This window comes from Colletotrichum chrysophilum, assembly GCF_026319265.1.
Source record: "Colletotrichum chrysophilum strain AFK26 chromosome Unknown scaffold_4, whole genome shotgun sequence".
In the NCBI taxonomy this organism is placed as follows: Eukaryota; Fungi; Ascomycota; class Sordariomycetes; order Glomerellales; family Glomerellaceae; genus Colletotrichum; species Colletotrichum chrysophilum.
Window position 1 is genome coordinate 751,272 of NW_026517291.1, and position 18,920 is coordinate 770,191.

At 54.6% G+C, this 18,920-nt stretch overlaps 3 protein-coding genes across 3 annotated transcripts; 2 read left to right on the forward strand and 1 right to left on the reverse strand.

Annotated features, from left to right (window-relative positions):
- Positions 1-516: 516 nt before the first annotated feature.
- COL26b_001110 (uncharacterized protein) lies at positions 517-1,998 on the reverse strand (the record flags this gene model as incomplete). Its single annotated transcript, XM_053174069.1, has 3 exons — positions 517-1,180; positions 1,231-1,513; positions 1,572-1,998. The coding sequence occupies 3 exons, from the start codon at positions 1,996-1,998 to the stop codon at positions 517-519; spliced, it is 1,374 nt and encodes a 457-aa protein (XP_053042186.1).
- A 4,506-nt stretch (positions 1,999-6,504) lies between these two features.
- Positions 6,505-9,582, forward strand: COL26b_001111 (uncharacterized protein; the record flags this gene model as incomplete). Its single annotated transcript, XM_053174070.1, has 1 exon — positions 6,505-9,582. One exon carries the CDS (start codon positions 6,505-6,507, stop codon positions 9,580-9,582), a length of 3,078 nt encoding a protein of 1,025 aa, XP_053042187.1.
- A 5,517-nt stretch (positions 9,583-15,099) lies between these two features.
- Positions 15,100-15,976, forward strand: COL26b_001112 (uncharacterized protein; the record flags this gene model as incomplete). The annotated part of the gene is given in 2 exon segments (XM_053174071.1): positions 15,100-15,940; positions 15,960-15,976. 2 exon segments carry the CDS (start codon positions 15,100-15,102, stop codon positions 15,974-15,976), a joined length of 858 nt encoding a protein of 285 aa, XP_053042188.1.
- Positions 15,977-18,920: the final 2,944 nt, after the last annotated feature.

An 18,920-nucleotide genomic window follows, 5' to 3' on the forward strand; every position in this document is an offset into this window, starting at 1 on the left:
TGAACAGTTCTGATTTGAACGCCACTAAAATGCAATCTACCTGTGCCACAAGCCAAGGAGCCGGCGTCAGCTCTTGATGCCAGTAAAATCCAAAGAGGCTCTGCTCTGCCAATGCACGCGTTCTGCGCTGCCATGATGTACAACATCTAGTAGTGTAACGACCAACGTGCACCATCGTCGAATAATAAAAAAACAGATGACCGTGTTGTACATCCCATCAGAAATCGTATCCGATACTCCTGCCATCGTCAACTCCCTCCTTTTTAAATACCGCAATGTCCATATAGCCAATCGTACTGCCCCCGTCTCGTTGTTCACATTGCTCACGACGTTTGCACATCAGAGACTCCGAGATGCCGGGCTTCGCATGCGTATTCTGTGGTATACAAGATGGGTGTCCCCATCGATAAGCAGTTTGCCGGAAGAGAAACACGGTCGACCAGCCGCTATTAGGTGGTCCAGGTAAGGACGCGAAATGACGCATCTGGACCTCGTCTTTTTAATTCGTGAGGAACCTCAAAGCTTGACCTTCTGGCCAGTGAGCTTGTACCAGATGACGGCCACGAGATCCTCCTTGAAGCGCTCCCAGGGATTGCGGTTCAGGTAATAGCTGAGCTCGCGGTAGTTGTACATCTCTCCCCAGCAGTCGCGGCCCCATTCGCATCCCGCCATGTTGACGACAAAGTCGCGATCCTTCTGGTCATAGTGAATGCGGGTGTCGTTGCCATTCTCGGAGCATGCGCCGGGCGGGAAGCTGTTAATCATGCGCTGGGGGAGGAACGCGGTGTGCTTGCGGATCCAGGGCTGAGTTGTGTACATCTGCTCCAACGCATCTTGCTCCTTGTGCTCCCACTCCATGTGCTTCTGCTCATAGGCGACCGGGTCCCACCAAATGTCCAGCATGCGATCAGCCCAGGCACTCCGTCTCACGAAGAAGGAGCCGAGGTTGAAGCCTGAGCAGTCCTGGGAGAGAATCAGATTGACAGAGTCGGACTTTCCGTCGCCAACAGGGCTTCGCGATTCTTCGTCGAGGTACGGATCGGTGAAGGGATGCGAGATGTTCAGCGGGTTGTACTCGTTGATGTCGCGGTAGACATGCTTGCTGATGTCGTTGAAAATGTGGTTCTGCAGGGGTAAGGAAAGCTCCATAACGTATGTGTTCAAGTCCAGCCACCAAACCCTGTGACGACTTGTCAGCTTGTGTTCACGTCATTTTCGTGATAAACCTACCACTCAGCCTTGGGGTATTTGCGGAAAGCGTGGCGAACGAAGTCGACTTTCTCCCAGCTCTCGCGCCATTCGTGAGCATAACGCTTCTTGGTGCTCATGTCGACAATCTCGAGATCGTATCCCCATCGGTATGCGTATTTCTTCTTGTTCCGCACGCTGTCTCGTTCAATGGCCCATTCGCGGGCTCCCTTCCACTCCATGACTCCGCCACCAATGTTCGCAGCCAGGATAATGACGTACTTCTCTCCGCCGCCCATCTTTCTTCGCCAATGGTGGACCAGGGCTGTTTATAGGTTAGCAACGGGGGAAGATGATTTTAGAAGGGCTCTGACCTGGCGTACGAGTTGTGTAGAAAATGGTGATTGAGAGCAGCAGGATGAAGAGGAGCAGCAGCCGCACTTTCATCTTCCTCCCCATGCGCGCAAAGACGCTCCGTATCCTCCCCGTCAAGGGAACCTTTTGCGCGCCCCATTGTGGTCTGCCCAGCTTCTCCTTCTCGGCGTACGGGGTCTGGTTGTTGAATCGTGGCAGGCTGCTCGATATGCGGCGCATGTGTCGTGTGAAGAAGCCCTGGTTCTGGGTGGAAAAGGAGGGATAGCCGTTCATGCCGCTTGGAGACCTCATCTTGGCGGTGTCCCAGGGTGTCGAGGCGCCGTTGGAAGCTGAGAAGCCTTTGCTTGGAGTCGTTCGGCCGCTGGTGTTAATGGTCAAGCCAGGGCTGGCCCAACCACCTCCAGGTATAGGAGACGGGCTGCGGGAGAGGGACATTCCTGCGGTATTGGGGGTGCCTGCAGCGTTGAAAGAACACGAGAAGTCAGCAAGCGGGTCCTGTCATTTGGCTGTCCAACCCGTATTTGCGTCGGTGGCATGTCGGTGACGGGGGTGGTCAGGAAACAAAGAGATGGGAAGCATGGAGGTGTGCCACGGGCTGGAATGTGGATTGTGTGGTTTGTGGGCGAGGATGCAGACACAGCAAGGTGCATACACAGATACAGATGCGGACACAGGATCGGGGGGCATGTCATAGCAAGGCGAGGCGAGGCGACGTACCTGGGATCGGGGCGAGAGCAGGCGGTTGGCCGTGTCCGTGGCCTTGAACCCCCAGGAATTGAGGAGAGCCACGGTCAGGCCCGTCGACGGTGACAGCAAGGCCGCTTGAGGCAGAAGAGCGCCGCCGGTGATGTGAGCGGGTTGGCCTTCGATCGCTGAAGGACGAAGAGGCGGCGAAGGGCTGTGAGGGATCCAGACTGAAGAATTGATGGGGGTTGTGACCAGATGGCACTCGAGCCGTCTGGTTACAACACACAATGAAGGATTGATGGACGAGATAGACTCGCTAAATGTAGGTAGGGGACCTAAGGGGGTCTCCGTATCCGAAAAAGGGGAGGGGGTCCTCGTGGGCAAGGGACGGACGGGAGAGTGAGTCTGAGTGTCGTCCTGCAGTGGTAGCGCGGTGCGTGTGCCTGATGCCGGCAGAGTAACTTTTGGCGGGGGAGAGTGAGGCTGTACTGCTGTCCTGATGCCGGGAAGGTGCTATGCGCGAAGACACCAAAACGTAAAAGCAAGGCCTAGGCCGTGAGGGATATGGTGGTATCGGTGGTTCTGGTGGTTCTGGGCGACGACGCTGTCCAGTCGGCTGCGTTGATATTACGGGACGGGGGAACAAACAGGAGAAGGAAAAAATTATTAGGGAGGAGGAGCAGGGTGAGAGTGGAGGAAAGTCGTCTCCAGGCTGGGGGGGGTATGGTTCTTTGCTGGCAATGGAATCCGGGCGACTGGGGACAGAGAAGAACGCGGTGCTGGTGGTGGCTGCAGCGAACTGGCCTCCTGCTGCCACTGGCACTTGCACCTGGGGGGGTTTCCAGTGGAGTGGAGGGGACGGAGTAGCTGTGAGGTCACTGACACCGGGGGGGACAGGGACAGGTGCCAACTCGGGAAAGAGGAGAGAAGAGGAAGAGAAATGCAGATGCAGTCAGCCAGACGAAAAAAAAAAGGACCACGGGGGCTTTTGCACATGCAAAGCGCTGACTCCTGTGACTCCAGGAAGGGAAGAAGAACGCCCGCCTTTTGTGTGATTATTTGTTTTCCAGTCTCGTATCTGCAAAAGGAATGGGCAAACGGGCAAATAAAATAAGGGAGCCCTTCCACCCCCCTTCTCTCTAGACTCTGTCTCTCAGGTGCAGAGCGTGCCTGGACCCAACCTCACTTTGGTAAGGTTTTTTTTCTTTCCCTTTTTCTCTCTCGTGGTGCCAGCCGTTCTGCTGCGTCTAATCTTTTTTCGGACGGTAGGGTCTCCTGGCCGCCAAGATGCGGTGGACCGCTGACATTACATCAGGCGCTCATGCGTCGTCACAGTCGAGACGGAGACGTAAGTAGATGACACATGGCTTCGACGCCCAGTTTGATATTAGGGACGGGTCTCAGGTACCTGGAGGGTGGCCGCGTTCGAGAAGAATAAACTCTCTGTCACCTTATTCGGACTTTCCAGCATACAAGTAGAAAGCCAGGGCGCGATTGCCGTCATCTGATTATTGTCCCGCGAGCTATGCCATCACCTAGTATCTCCTTATCTATAAAAAACAATGTTTGCAGATCGGATTCATATTGACTGAGCGATATGTTACGAATATCGACCGCAAAAGGGAGGTGAGGAAACGGGCGAAATGACCAGACGAGATTGCGAACCGAACGATACTGACACCCAGGGATGACTTGATTGATAGCGCAATTGGACTGGCTGAGGTAAGGAGGTCGGAGAAGTAATACAGACAGCAACTTGCAAGTCAAGACACGAACGACTGGCCCTGCACCTCAGCAATTCGACTCAATTGAAGGATCACTATTGGAGCGCCGAGAGATCTCGCATGCGCTGAGCTGAGATGCTAGTGGTCGTGAAATGCCACTGGGCTGCCACTCGTCGTTAGCGCCCTGCATGGCAAGAATCGCGCAGCCATCACGACGCCTATGTGAGGTTGTAGTCAGCACATGCGTAAGACACGGAAGAGGATACGGCCATCGGCCGTTTTGTCTCGTGTCGGGCGCGGCCTCGCGATGTGCTTGGAAGGCGACAGCGAGGCCAAAAGACGAACGACTCGACAGTGTTGCGCCATTGCACCTCCAAACAAAGTAGTTCTTGACGTGTTTGATCCTCCCGGTAGAGATTGCATTCTAGATCGAAGCGGAGCCAACCCCTCCTCTCGCCCTGCCATCCCTCAAGTCTGGGCCGCATTTTAAATTAACAACGCTGTTCCGGTGACACCATCAAAGTTCAGACCTGGCCCTCCCGGTCTCGCAAACTGCGAGGTCGAGGGCGTCGGGACAATTCGAGTGTTCCGGGCCAATGCTTAAACCAACAGCCTATTGTCACCTTGTTCAAATTGAATTCCGCTGACTGTAAAAGACGGCGACGCCGAGAACACGTCCCGACAACAAAACACCCTTCGACCGGCCTTCCATGGCATTGTTGAGAACAAAGACATTTGAGCAATCTCAAACGCTCCAGTGCTGTTTTCTCTGTGTTGCCTCGTAGACGGCAACTTTTGCCAATTTATCCGTCGAACCCGTTGCGAGGCACCTTGTGCACAGCCACTTATGCTGCTGTCCGCCTGCCCAGCACCTGAGACCGGACATGTCGGGTCCTCCCTCACCATCACCAGCCAAGACAGGTCCCAAGGCCGCGGGAATTAACGACGCATTCGGTTGGCACGTAGACGCAGGTGTCTGTCCACAGAATGAGATGGGGGACGGCGAGTCTGTGGCTCTGTCACGTACGTGCCGTCCGAAGAAGCTCCAGCCGGCTAGACGTGGTACTGGAGAGTCGCGGACTCGAGCACTTGTGATGCCGATGCCTCGTACGGAAGCGCTGTCAATTTGCATCCTGTTGCGACTCAATTGCCCCCACGCCATCTGAATACTTGGCAGGAGAACTGACGTGCGTCGAGGAGTTGACAAGTCAACAACGAGCTAGACCCCTTGCTCATGAGCTGCGACATGTTCCTTAGAGACCTGTGTCTTCCTCAGACACTGTATGAGGTTAGGTTCGTTCGCCGCGTACGCCATTCCTCCCGCCCAACGGAAAGACGTTGTGTCCGCTTCGGAAATCCGTTGTGAGACTGCCGACGATGCGAAGATGGCCTTTGTTGGCTTCCGAAATCCGACTGTCAGCTTGACCTGCAGATCTAGAGGCAAAGAAATATGTAGGCAAGGGGCTAAGGGAGGCACAACTCGGCCGGGAGAGCGGCAGCCTCCCGAGTGTTCTCGAGACCTGTCTCGGCCCCCACTGCGCCGGTAGGAACACCACCTCAGGAGAAGGGGGGATTCCGTCCGCCGTAGGCATGCAGCGGTTGCATTAGGTAAGAACCTAAGTGGAAGGTTATGTCAGCTGCAACTCCAACAGGCCCAGTTCAATCGAACGTTCCCGGCAACCGTGCACGAGCCATTTGATTCATCGCGCCTTCCCAATAAACAACTTCAGTTCAATTTTTGGCAACGCAATATCGCCCAACTTGCCTCCTCCAGGCAATGATTTGACCACGCGAGACGAGTTGCTGGCAAGCTCAGTCGAGCGTTGCATGCCGCAGAGCCATGCAGACGGCCACTAACCGCGGCCAATTGACTGGCCAGCAGCGCGGTCGCTTGTGCAGGCCCGAGAGCTGGTCAGCGGCACCAGAGCCAATCATTTTATCGCGATGGCCAACTGGGCGCCTACCTCATACTGCGACTGCAGCATCCAGCCAAACATCGTGAAGCCCAGCCATGACCCATGAACACACAATGCCCGCCTTGTGGTCAATCTCCCCAGTCATATAATGAAGCTAATCACTCCTGCCGCGCAAATATGCTCCCTCCTGCTTGTTTCGCATTTTCAAAGGTGGTAGAACAGCTCTGGTGGGTGGTAACTGGTTTCCTTTTGTCACTCTCTTCTGGTCTCTGCTGCGTCTATTCACGACTCATAATCGAGTATTCCATTGAACCATCCTTTGTCGATCGTTTCAGCACTCCTTCCAGGCACACTGTTCTTTCCCTCTTTCCACTTTTTCTTTCCATCTCCAATCACCCTCTTTGACCACTGCAACCATCGCCTTGTCACGACTCGACTGGCTTCGAAGACAAAGAATTTTGCACATGCCTTCACGAGCATATCTTCTATCTATTTCTTAACGGCTCGGTTTTTTGGTCTCTCTCTTCCGAATTAAAAAATTGTCTGGACTCGAAATTGAAACGGCATCACTTTGACGTCCCGACACCCCACACCTACACATGAACAGCACCAATATGGCTTCACAAGCCCGCCCCGCGCCCCAACGGCAACCAAACGGACGAACCGAGGCTGAGAGAGACGAGTGGGAAGACTGGGAAGATGACGATATTGTCACGCCGATCATGGACGATGAAGAAGACCTCATTGCGAACAAGTCGGCAGCCCCCAGCCCACTCCGACCAAGCAAAGCGCATTCTGCAAGATACTCGCAGCCCAGGCAGTCTGTGCAAAAGCTGCGGCGGCTCAAATCCCGGCACAGGCAGAAGGCCCAGAATGCGAAGGCCGGGATCAAGCTGGTGACCGATATGACAGCGCTGCGACAGCAACAAGCTGCTCAGAACGGCAGTCCCCAGATGCGACACCCCAAATTTGTCGATGCAGCGGCGCTGAGGGCTCTCGAAGGAGAGCCCAACTCGGCATCAGTCGGAAACTGGAACTGGTTGAAGAAGAAACCGTGGGATACCAGCTCGCCATCCTCAAGCACCAAGTCACCGCAGAGCGCTTCTCGCAGCCCTGGTCAGCAACAAGACCTCTCACCAAATGACCGCCCAATCATGATCGGAATCAAACTTCCCGAAGGCACGGAAATCCCACAAACAGCTATTCTCGAGACGGCACCCCAAGACTTTCCGCCCAAGTATGAAAGACAACCTACAACTAGCCCAAACACTGTCACTCCCTTGACTCCTTCACAGCAAAGATCCGTTTGGAGTCCCGACACACCAGATTCGACTGTGTCGTTCAGAGCGCCGCGAGCGACTTCTAGCCTCTACTCGCAAGCGGCTGGCTTGGGCGTCGGGATTCCTCATGACGCGCCTCCAGTGCCGTCCGTGCCCTCAACTTATAGGCAGCAAGAAAGGGTGGTCAGTGTTGTTCTCAAAGACAATGAGGATGACGACGAAGACGGCGGAAGCCCCTGCACGTTGTTCGAGGAAGACGGCGTGGCCGCCAATCGCCGGAAGTCGGTCAAGGCCAAGGAGGTCTCAAAGAGTCCCGGAAGCGCTGAAACCCAGACTCGTGGTTGGTGGGATCATGTTACGACCCCATTCATGGACAGGAAGAGCCCCATCGCTACATTCAAGAGTGAATCACAGCCAGTCAAGCAAACACAGCATGACGACTGGTGGAGTGAAAAGGTGCCAGAGGTTGCGGCACCCAAACCTACATCAATAGAGCCTACCTCCATCGTCAAGACAGTCGAGATTCAGCAAGTTACTGCCCAAAGACCTGGCTTGCCTGCATCGCCGAAGCCGTCGCCAAGGAATATTCAGGCGCCAATCGTCAGAGTTCCTACCCCCAGGAGAACACCATCGCCGCTCATGGACCGTCGCGAACCGTCGCCGGCATCGTCTTCTCGTTCAATCACCCCGAGACCTGAGTTCCAATCGGAAAAAGTGGCCATTGCCCAACCCAGCCCAGCGCCTTCAGAGCTGCCTCCCCCATACTCGCCGCCTGAACAGCAGAAAGCCGTCAGATATAGAGCCGTCTTTCCTGCTGGCCATCCCCTTCAAGCACTCTACCCACCCTCACCAGGCCCCATCTCCCCCGCCATCAACGGAACCATGAGTTCTCAAGGAGGCATCAACCTGACCGACATTCCTCTCACGCCAGCGCGTGCCGATTCTGGTGGACAGAATCGTCTACCCGACCGGGTTGCGGGCACTTATGTACCACAAGAGCACTTTCTCCCAGCCTCCGGACATGCTCACCGCGTAGAGAGACAGCGCCGCCGCCATGAGAAGGAAGAGGTGGTAGCTCGCAAAGCTGGTGGCGCCTGGAAGGGTCGCGGGTGCGTCCCCGCCGGTGGATGCTACGGCCGCAGTGGCCGAGAGGGCCGCAAGAGGAGACGAGTATGGCTGGGTGTGTGCGCTGCAATTTTCGCAATCATCCTGATCATCATCCTCTGCGCGACGCTGATTCCGCGAGGAGGAAGCCCTCCCCAAGTTGACAGCATCTTTGTCAATCTCACCGACTTTCCTCCTATGCCGACTGGAGTTCTCTCCGTGGTTGGCCCTGACAATACCGCCGCCGTTACTGGATGCAGCAGCCCGTCTACAGTATGGAGCTGCGCGCTACCGAAGGAGGAACAAGAGTCTGTAGCACCTTTCCGCCCCAATCAGCCGACGTTCGTCATGCAGATCCAGTGGGATAACAGCACCCGGAATCTGTGGAACGTTCCCAATGGAGAGATACCCGTCCCAGGATCAAAGACTACGAAACGCAACGAGAAGCGAGGCAGCCTGATCGCCAGAGCTGGCGCTTTCATCCGCCGACAAAACCCGGCTTTCAAGCCCAGCCCCAAGGCTCCGACTTTCCAGGAGATGTACTTTCTCGGCAACACAACTGATGGTATTGTCTCGAGCGAAAAGGGTGGCGAACCGACTCCCTTCTTCCTCAGCATCCTCAAGTCTGCAAATGAAACCGTGGGGCCCAACGCCATGGACAAGCGCCAGGACTCGTCCGGCGATATCTCGGTTAACCTTCCTGCCCCCGACCTGGAGGCTGACGGCACCGGAGCTCCCGCGCAGCTCTTCCCTAACGCTGTACAACAGCCTGTTCGTCTCTATGACCGCGGCTTGCCGACAGAACACTACGGCTTTTACACCTACTTCAAGCGCACCATCTATCTCAAGTCCGTAACAACCCTGAACGGTAGTGACGAGACAGACGTGCCACTTGACGAGAACGGCGGCTCTCGCAGAAGCGAAGCCAAGTTTCTCGTGACGTGGTCGCAGACGCGTTTCCTCGTGCAGATCTGGACACGATCGGACAACAACACCCAGCTTCTTGGTACCCGAAACGGGGCCAGCTCGCAGCAGCCTGGCACAATGCCTTACCCCGTCACCATCAAGACGGACACCCACGGCGGCCAGTCGGGCGAGAAGTTTGTCTGGCACTGGCCGGTCAACGACAGGCAAGGCATCGATACCAGCGAGCCAAAGTTGCTTCCCAACGACCTGAGCTTCGGAGGCACCAGAGTGAACCCACGTAAGAACGATGACACATCATTTGGAGGATTTGATGGCGGCACTGGGGGTTGCCGTTGTGAATGGGCGAATTTTATTGCGAAGAGAGATACCAATACTAACTGAAGCGCATAAGTTTATGATGAAGCATGGAAACGGATATGGATATGGATACGGAAATGGGATGGATTCATCATTGAACTACAAGCGAGCATGGGACAGGGATGAATATCAAAATGCATAGTTGCATCTGCATAGTGTGTTAATCAAATATCAACTATAGTTCACATTGAAAAGAAAGGTATCAGTTGAAACATCGCCAATTTTTTCTGTGGTAGAGCGACTACTTTTCTTGTAGTTATATACTCTACCTTGCCGCCGTTGTCATTATCACAACTATCATCGTTGTTGTCGTCGTTATCGCTTCTACTATCTTTACTTCTACTATCGTACTCTGTTGTCGTTCTCTCCACCTTATTGTCGTGTTCGATGAGAGTACTTGAGTACACAGGACGTAGCAGCGTAGACATACGAAACTCGGGCAGTCTCTCATTGAATCGCTCAAATCCTCTTGAACAAGACTTTAAGCTATGCGATTAATCTTTCGCGCCGCGTTTGGTGGATCACAGAGTGACATTTCGAGGTTGGGAAGATACCAGAAGGGGCGAGCTGAAATTAGGTAAGTCGGGAGTCCCCAGCCACCGTGGCGGATCCCAGCGCTGAGCAGTGGGGCCTTGCACCTATCGGCGCCACACTTTCCATCTAATCGCGCGATTGGCGCCAGTCGGAGGGTCCAGGCCGCGATAAGCACGTCGTTCCCCGACTCACGCTAGTGGCTTGGACAGGTGCATGTGCTCAATCAAGGTGCTAAGGCACGGCAAGGTATTGGCAGGTTGGTTGCTCGTGTGCCGTAACCCCTCCAAATATTCCTCGCTTCATCACCAAGATCTTTGCATATCCTGCAGCATTACTTCCCGCCTCATCGCCAACCAGAGCACCAGCTCAGATGCACGCTGCTGTCGCTGGACGCCTCTGCCCAGGTAACGTTGGACCCCACCATGTCGGATATTGACTCTTGTTTCGTCATGCTGACTTATCACCGTCAACAGCCTGACTGCCGATTCAATCCACGACTCGCTCGCGACATCGACTGATTGGCGCAGAAGAGAAGAAAATTTTGAAGCTTGACATCGCGGCGTACCGAATTCCATCGACAACGCAGACACACTTAGCGTTACCGGAGACGATGCAAACATTCTAAGATGGCGAGTCCAGACGGTGGAGCTGCTCCAGCTTCCCTTGACCTTGACGATCACCGCTCGCGCGAAGATGGAGACTCGATATCGGGCAGCTCCCACATAGGGAGTGACGCTTCGGATAATTCTTTAGAACGGGAAGAGTGTCGCTGGCGAACTGCTCGATTTCACGATATGGAGTGCTCTCGCTTCTTCGACTGCCCGACTCACGTCGTCGAGAGGCATCTCTCTGGGGACGAAGACGAAGACGAAGATAGCAATGCAGGAGAGGGGCCGTCACGGCAGCTTCAGACGATCAGCGACAGAGCCGAAAGCTCTTCAAGCACCAGTCAGGAGCCACGAGTAGCGATCTCTACCGTGACGGCAGGTTCTCCTGAGCGGGACCCAACAAGCTTTGCGCCCGGGCCTGAGGAGACCAATACGGAGCAAACGCCGGAGCCAGCAGAGGCAGCACGGGCAACTTCAGCACAGGAGATCGAAGAATCTGAAGAGTCTCAGGATCCCGAAGAACCCGCGCCAGCACCACCTACACCACTGAGCTCGCGGCTGTCTGAATCCTCTGTTCATTCTCAACCTCTCCCACCAACAGCCACGCCTACTCAACCCACCGGAGAGTTCGTCCCGCCGCAGAGGACTTCAAGTCTGGTCACATCCCAAGCTGCAGCTGCATCAGCGCAAGAACTACCTCTTCGCCCAGCTTTGATACCTCGCCGATCGCAAGAAGCGCCTCCTCCGCCGCCCAGGAGGTCGAGTTCCTCGTTTGCTCCCTTGCCTGTGCCACGCAACCAACAATCGCCTGAGGAACGACGAGGCCCTCCGGAGATCAACTTGCCACGGTGGCAGCCAGACGCTGAAGTAACCTACTGTCCTATTTGCCACACGCAATTTAGTATATTCGTTAGGAAACATCATTGCAGGTAAGTTTGCTTGGCGCATGTGTCAACGCGACTCATGTTCTGACAGTGCTCAGGAAATGTGGCAGAGTTGTTTGCAATTCTTGCTCGCCTCACAGGATCACCATCCCTTACCAGTACATCGTACAGCCCCCAGGTCAACCACGCCTGGCCGCTCAGAGATACCCGTCGTCCCTCATCAGTGGTGAGGGAGGATATGCCGATTTCAGCAGTCTAGGGGGCGGAGAGCGCGTTCGTCTATGCAACCCATGCGTCCCTGACCCGAATACCACGCCTCCACAACCGCTTGACTCGCCCTCGCAATTATCACCTCGAGGATCTCATTACAGGTCGCAGAGCAGCATCAGCACGATGTCCAGCAACGCACCGCCGCCTAGCAGGTTCTCGGGCTACTTCACGGCAAGCCCTTCCCAGGACGCCTATGCAAGATCTAGGAGCATCACGGTAAGCAAAGCATAGAGCATTGACGCCAACTAAGTAGCTGACAGACGTAGCATTCCGGTCCGGGTGGGCCTTCAAGCTCTCGCGGACATTACCACTCCACTCAAAACCGGATCATGGCCGGGACACCTCCCACGTACTACCCTTCCTCATCGGCGGTCTATCCGGGCTCATCCCGTTACCGGTCCATGCTGGATGTCGGGCCCTCGTCGTCGTCGTCGTCGGCCGCACAGAACCGCGCTTTGCCCCCGCCACCGCAGATCGCCGAGGAGGACGAGTGCCCCGTCTGTCACCGAGAGCTGCCCTCACGCACCTTGTCGAATTTTGAACACTTACGTGAGAAGCACATCAATACTTGCATCACCTCGCACAGCACATACGGCGGCACGCCAACAGGCGAAACACCGCCATCCGGTACCCCGCCGCCTCTAGCCGCGCGCCGGACGGGAATGTTCCCATATGTTGCTACGGAGAAGGATTGCGTAGACTCTGCGGAATGCACCATCTGCCTCGAAGAGTTCGAGGTTGGTATCCCTATGGCGCGGTTGGAGTGCTTGTGCCGTTTCCATCGGTCTTGCATTTCGGCCTGGTTCGTCAATCACCCTGGACGCTGTCCCGTTCACCAGCATGATAGTTTTGGCTATTGATACCTCGGGTTGCCTACTTGTTTCCCATTGTCTCTCGTCCACATTCCGGCGTTTCGGTTAGCATAGGGCCCCCTCTTTAACCCAGTCCATCCTTTGGAAGACATTCCTTTTGGTATTGTACGCAGCGAACAATGTGGTCGGTCTCCTCTTTTCCCCCCTCTCTATATCTCCTACCCAACTCCTCTCTTTCGTGCGGTGCCGCTTGAGATGGGATATTCCCCGATGTGACATACCAAATGAGGGGTGTTTCGGCTCTTGCTTGGAGGTGGATATATGCCATGCACGTGTCGTCATCAAATGTGGGCATCTTTCACACTACGCGATTTGGCTGTTATTGTTCTGGACTCTGGCCTATTGATGGCGTAGGGTTGCATCAGGGTATACTTTTTCAGTAGATACTGCTGAGCGAAGAGGGGTCGCAGAGACACAGCTTTTGTTGATCGTCACACACAAACACACCCAAAAACGCAGAGGACTCTCGCTCTTTCTTTCTCCTTTCCAGCTTGACGGAAATACCATGCACTCAGATAGATAGATATTTTGGAGCTCACAATGCCACTTACGGCGAGATACCCGCCCAAAGCTGTCTTACCCACGGTTTCACCTTGAGCAAGGAGGCGCAATTCGTGGAGAAGCGTGTAACGTGACTTATAGTGACGTCGAAAGGAGGCGTGTCGGCTCATGTCACCGGCGCTCCCTGCGCCGCTCGCGCCGAGGACGGCGACCCGTTGTCCTGCCGTCTACGGTCTTGTCAGCGTCGTCTTCTCCCTCGACGACTCTTCGAACCTTCTCAAGTTATTCTGCCCACCACAAGGGGCCTAGAACGTCCGGCAAGGTCGGGCCAGTCGGCGCGGGTGGGGCACGGAGTGGATATCAAGGGTGGAGCTGGGGGACTCGCGCCAGGGATTCACGATGCACCTGGCCCCGACCCCTGGATGTTCTCGAACCCGTTCCATCCTTCTGCTGTTGGCATGCGCGGTGCCTATTGGCGAATGTGAGAGGCTTTCGCAGGCAGGATGTGCGGCACGGCAGGAGGAGGAAGAGGAGCAGAAGTTCCTCATCTCATCTGCCCTTCATCCACCGGAGCGCATTTGATGAACTCTTTTTTTTTCCTCATTTAATTGCACACTGGCTTGCGGTGATTATTTGCCTGCGGCCGAGTCGGACAACTCAGTCGGACTTCATCTCTCAGGCCAGGGGTAGACGCTGTTGCGTGTATCCGTACGCGCGCGACAGGCGGAAAATGAGCTGCTGCAAGGCCAGAGTGATTGGACGAACCGGCGAAACTTTCTGTGATGAGTGTAAATAAGTAATGGAAACGTTTACGTTTCTCCCGCAGTCCTTTCCCGCTCCCGCCTGCTGCCCCCAAAAGGTGGCACGAGCGCCCCCCCTAATAGGTTCATCGGATTATTGTCAATATGCAGAAAGAAAGAAGCAAATGGGGGGCCGATCCGGCTGTTTGGGGTAGAGGAAGGAGGCCTATATCGACGTCGGGATATGGTACGCGCTGTGCATGATGTTAAGCAGTCAGAGACGGGATGTCGCAGCGCGGGCGGCTTCAGCCCTAGGTCGGTGTCACCACCACCCCTCCTGTCTTTCTCCCCTCCTCCCAATGGGTATTCGAGCTGTCATCGGAGGCAATCCTGTGGGCGCCCGATATTGTTTTTCTGGACCTTGGTTTTAATGTTTCCCTCTTGTCGACGTTTGTTTGGTGAGCCAATGTCAATCCTCCCCGCCGTAGACCCGTTTCACACCCCCGTCCAATTTAGATGACGATGGAGCCACGCTCTCGCCACGAGCCAGCAGGCATGCCTGGAAACGGCACCACGGCGCCGGGGAGAGACACCCGCAGAGGGCAGAAATTTGCGGTCCTCTAGTCTGTTTGGCAGCGTGTTTGCGTCCTGCTGGTCCGATGGGAAGACGAGGATGAGGCGTGTATGCGTGATGGCGGCGCATGGGGGGAAGGGAAAATAACTCGCGCAGCTGCTTTGTAAGTGGCGCCGCAGCGTTGCCCTGCTCCTTCGATCAGGCTGCAGCAGATGGGCTTGCAATGTTAATAAAATAGAGATCTCCCGCTGCTCTCCTCCTGCTGCCGGGAAAGGAGGTGTTGGTCCTGTTAAACCGTTTGTGCGAACCCTTTTGAACCTCTTTCTTCATCCACGCTGGTCTCTGGTCTGGAACTTGTCACTGCCCCTTTCGCGGCTTGCCACTCCTTCACTACCAACTGCTGTTCTCTCATTGCCCTTTTGCAACGGTTCACCTGGATCTTTATCAGTAGTTCCTCCTCGATCAGGAACTCGCCGTAACATCCGTCCTTCTTCTTCAAGTCCAAACTTCGACACAATGAAGTATCAAGTTCTTCTCCTGGCCGCCTCGGCCGCCAACATGGCCCTCGCCAAGCCCGTCAAGCCCTGTTCGGCCCGCAGCCGTAGCACCAAGATCATCACTTACACCCAGACGGGAACGAGCGCCCCCATCCAAGCAACTCCCGTCGTCCTGCCGTCCCCCGTCGAGACCCCCGCCGAGTCGTCCGCACCCGCCACAACCCCCGAAGCCTCCCAGGCCCCGGTCGAGGCGGCCGCAAGCTCCTCTACTGCCGCCGCGAGCACCCCCGTCGCCTCCACGACCCCCATCAGCGCCGAGTCCACCTCCGGCGAGTCGACCTTCTACGGCGGCAACACCTCCGGCGGCATGTGCTCCTTCTCCACTTACACCATCCCCTCTGGCCTCTACGGCACCGCCTTCTCCGGCTCGGCCTGGGACTCCGCCGCCAAGTGCGGCGCCTGCGTCAAGGTGACGGGCCAGAACGGCGTCATCACCGCCATGATCGTCGACCAGTGCCCCGAGTGCTCTGCGGGCCAGCTCGACCTGTTCCAGGACGCCTTCGCCAAGATCGGCGACATCTCGGCCGGCAAGATCGCGACGTCGTACGAGTTCGTCGAGTGCGGCATCACGTCCGCCATCAAGCTGCACAACAAGTCGGGCACCTCGTCGCACTGGTTCTCCATGCAGGTCCTCAACCACAACGAGCCCGTCGCCAAGCTCGAGGTCAGCACCGACGGTGGCAGCACCTGGCAGGCGACCACGCGCCAGCAGTACAACTTCTTTGAGAACTCGAGCGGCTTCGGCACCGAGACTGTGGACGTCAAGGTCACGAGCGAGAGCGGGTCGTCGGTGACTGTCAAGGATGTCAGCGTCGCGGCCGACTCCGAGACCACGGCCTCGGGTAACTTCTAGGTTGTAAGCGGTGGGCTGGGAGTGAGAATGCGAGTGTGGAGGATATCGGAGATTCGCTCCTGTATCTGACATTCTTTCTTCTGGTATGCTGGCTCATCTCCGACGACTCTGTAAGGGGTCATCGGCCGAGAGCACTGTCTCTCCATTCACTTCTCTTTTCTCTTCTGAAACGCTCATGATGGTTGGCTTTATCTTCTGGTGGAATGGCGGGTTAAGGATTTTAACGACCTGGGTTTTTGGAAAAAAAGGGTCTAGTTCATATGGGAGGCCCAGGAACGGGATGGTCCTGGAAGATAAGCGGGCTGCTGGTGCAAGATCGCAAATCCCCCCTTAGCTCGCGCAACCTTTGCGGGAGTAGTATATGATCTCAATTAAGCCGAAACCCAAAGGCATCTTTTCTCTGGTATGATAGCGTCAAAATGCCCACAATGCAACTACCTATCGTAAACATTCTAGAGCACTCTTACACAGGTTCTTGACCATGATGTCTGGCTGTGCATAATGTATGTTTTGCACGTACTCCCAAACAGATTGCTGCTATTGCGGTCACACATCAGCTTTGTCTATCTACAGCTTAAGGGACATTTCCTATGAACTACCAGATCCTCTCGGTGTATCGTGTCAATGTAGCTACATTTTCTATACAATAGAAGAACATGAAATCATACTAAGGACGATACCGAGGACGATGGGGATGATGGGGACGATAGCAAGCCTACAGGCAAAGTATTCGTTTTCGATATAAGTAGAGCTATAGCCAATGCTCAGCTGTCAATGCCTAACAATATCTGTCAGAATCATCTCAAGGTCCACAAGGTGGGAGACGAAGCGGTTCGACAAATTTTCAAAGTTGCCATGAAGGTCTTAAGTTGAAGTCAAGTATAAATGAAAGCACTCCAAAGGCTTTCTCACATTTCACCTCCCCTATCACTATCACACCACACCATGACCAAAATTTTCACTCTTTCTCGAAGCTGCCAGCTGAGCTCAGACTATGCATCTGGGAGTTGGCAGTTCGGCCTACGGGCCCCGACCATCCAGGAGCTCATTTCTTTTCAGTCCAACGAGACGTCAAAACGGGCAAGCGCTTCACGACATTCCCCTCCTTTACACAGAAGTCGAAACTACTCTGGAAGGAAGATAATCCTTCGGTATACTTCTACGACTTTGGCATGTGGACAGCCTGCAAGGAGTCGAGAATGGTGGTCACCAAGCAAATCGCAAGACGTTACAAAGACCTTCCTTGGGGGAAAAGCCGCGCTGTTGCTCACATACGACATGGCCAGGAAGACATAACCTTTGGTCTATTTCCGCGGCAAGATCTCATTTGCATGCAGCTTCCGGATACGAAGAATCTTCATCCATATGCTTATAATCCTCTCTCTTATCTTGATATATATATGAAGTACTCGTATACAGTGATGGCGTCTATCGCGTTCGAGTACGACGGACCCTGGGCTTTTGACCCAGAAAAAGACCAGATTGGTACCATGATGGCCGAGCCGGATCCTCGGGGGGCTTTTCTCAAACTCCTCGACAGGGCGATTTCGGATGAAGATTGCCAGGTCCATCTTTATCTGATCCAATACGGTGCAAAGTTGAAGCCTAGGACGCCTACAAGGGGGACCTTTCACGGAAACGGTTTCAATCTCGAAATCGCAAAAGGTTGTGATGTTATGGTTGAAGGTAAGAACGCCATGAGTGCCTGGTACTTTATATATATGACTACCAGGGAATTTGGAGAGTTTTGGTATGGAGCGAAAGATAACTGGGATTTTGGTGGTCACGCAACTCCTGGTGATCACGTCGACGTATATGCAGATGACCATATAGACATGTTGGTATGCGAGAGAGCTTAGAATAAAGACATTCCGCGTCCCTACGTGATGCGAGTATGGAGGATTGTTAACTTGTTTCATGTGATAAGAGCAGATCGTAGGAGGTGTCTTGTGATTCCAGATTGATTGTCGTGCCTTATCAATGAGCAAGACAGGGCGCATCAACAAGTTTGAGAATCATACCAACAAGGATGACGACCAAAGCGGCAACGAGGACGACAACGCTAAGGACGACAGGGAACATTAGCGATGCTTGTTAGCCTAGTCTTTAATTCTGATAGGAGTCTAACAGCATAATTGTCACTCCCCCGGACTCTAGCAAGACTCTGACTATTGGCTTGCGACCCTACTATCTTGAGATCTTGCGCCATATCCTTTCAGATTATGCGGCATATCATAGTGGTATTGCTGATGCTTGAGTGTGACACGTTGAGGCTTAGCCTAAGGTATGCCCCTTGGAAAGACAGACGAAGCGAGGGAGACGTGACGGCTTTGCCCTCTACTTATTGTAGGGTTACACCAATCGAAGGGATCGCAGTCGATTCGTGAGGGGAGAAGGTTAAGATGAAAATGATTGCATGCGAAACTCCCCCAACGCCCCTTCAGATTCAATATGATATTGCGGAGGATGTAAACTGACTAGTGGCTGGTGACATACATACCTTTAATGGTTGTGGACCAAGACATTCCGAGGGAGGCTAAAGTGGCGGATTGTTTCATCAACAAGGAAAACCACCCAGATCCAAGACTGTTCGAGTCGGTGAAATCGGGAAATCAATCAACCGGCGCTGGCATTGTCTTGCTGCGATCGGGCGGCAATTGCGACGGGCTCGGAGGCGTTGGTGGCTGGGCCCTGCCAAGACGGCAGCGATGGATGTCTCAGTCTAAAGGTTGCTTTGATAACGTTCGACGACAGCAACGACCGCTTTTGCCAGATGCAGTTTGGGGTTGCTGAAATTGGCCTGGTTGGTCGACGGTGAGTGAGCATGCGCCACTTTGTTGACCTAGCTGCGTTGTCATGTCAAATCTCGAGGCGTAGCAAGTGCTCAAGCCTGCCCGACATTGCGCGGCCATCGGTGATCTGAGTAACGATGAAAAGCTTGCGGGTGTTCCTGTGGCTGCTCTGTATCA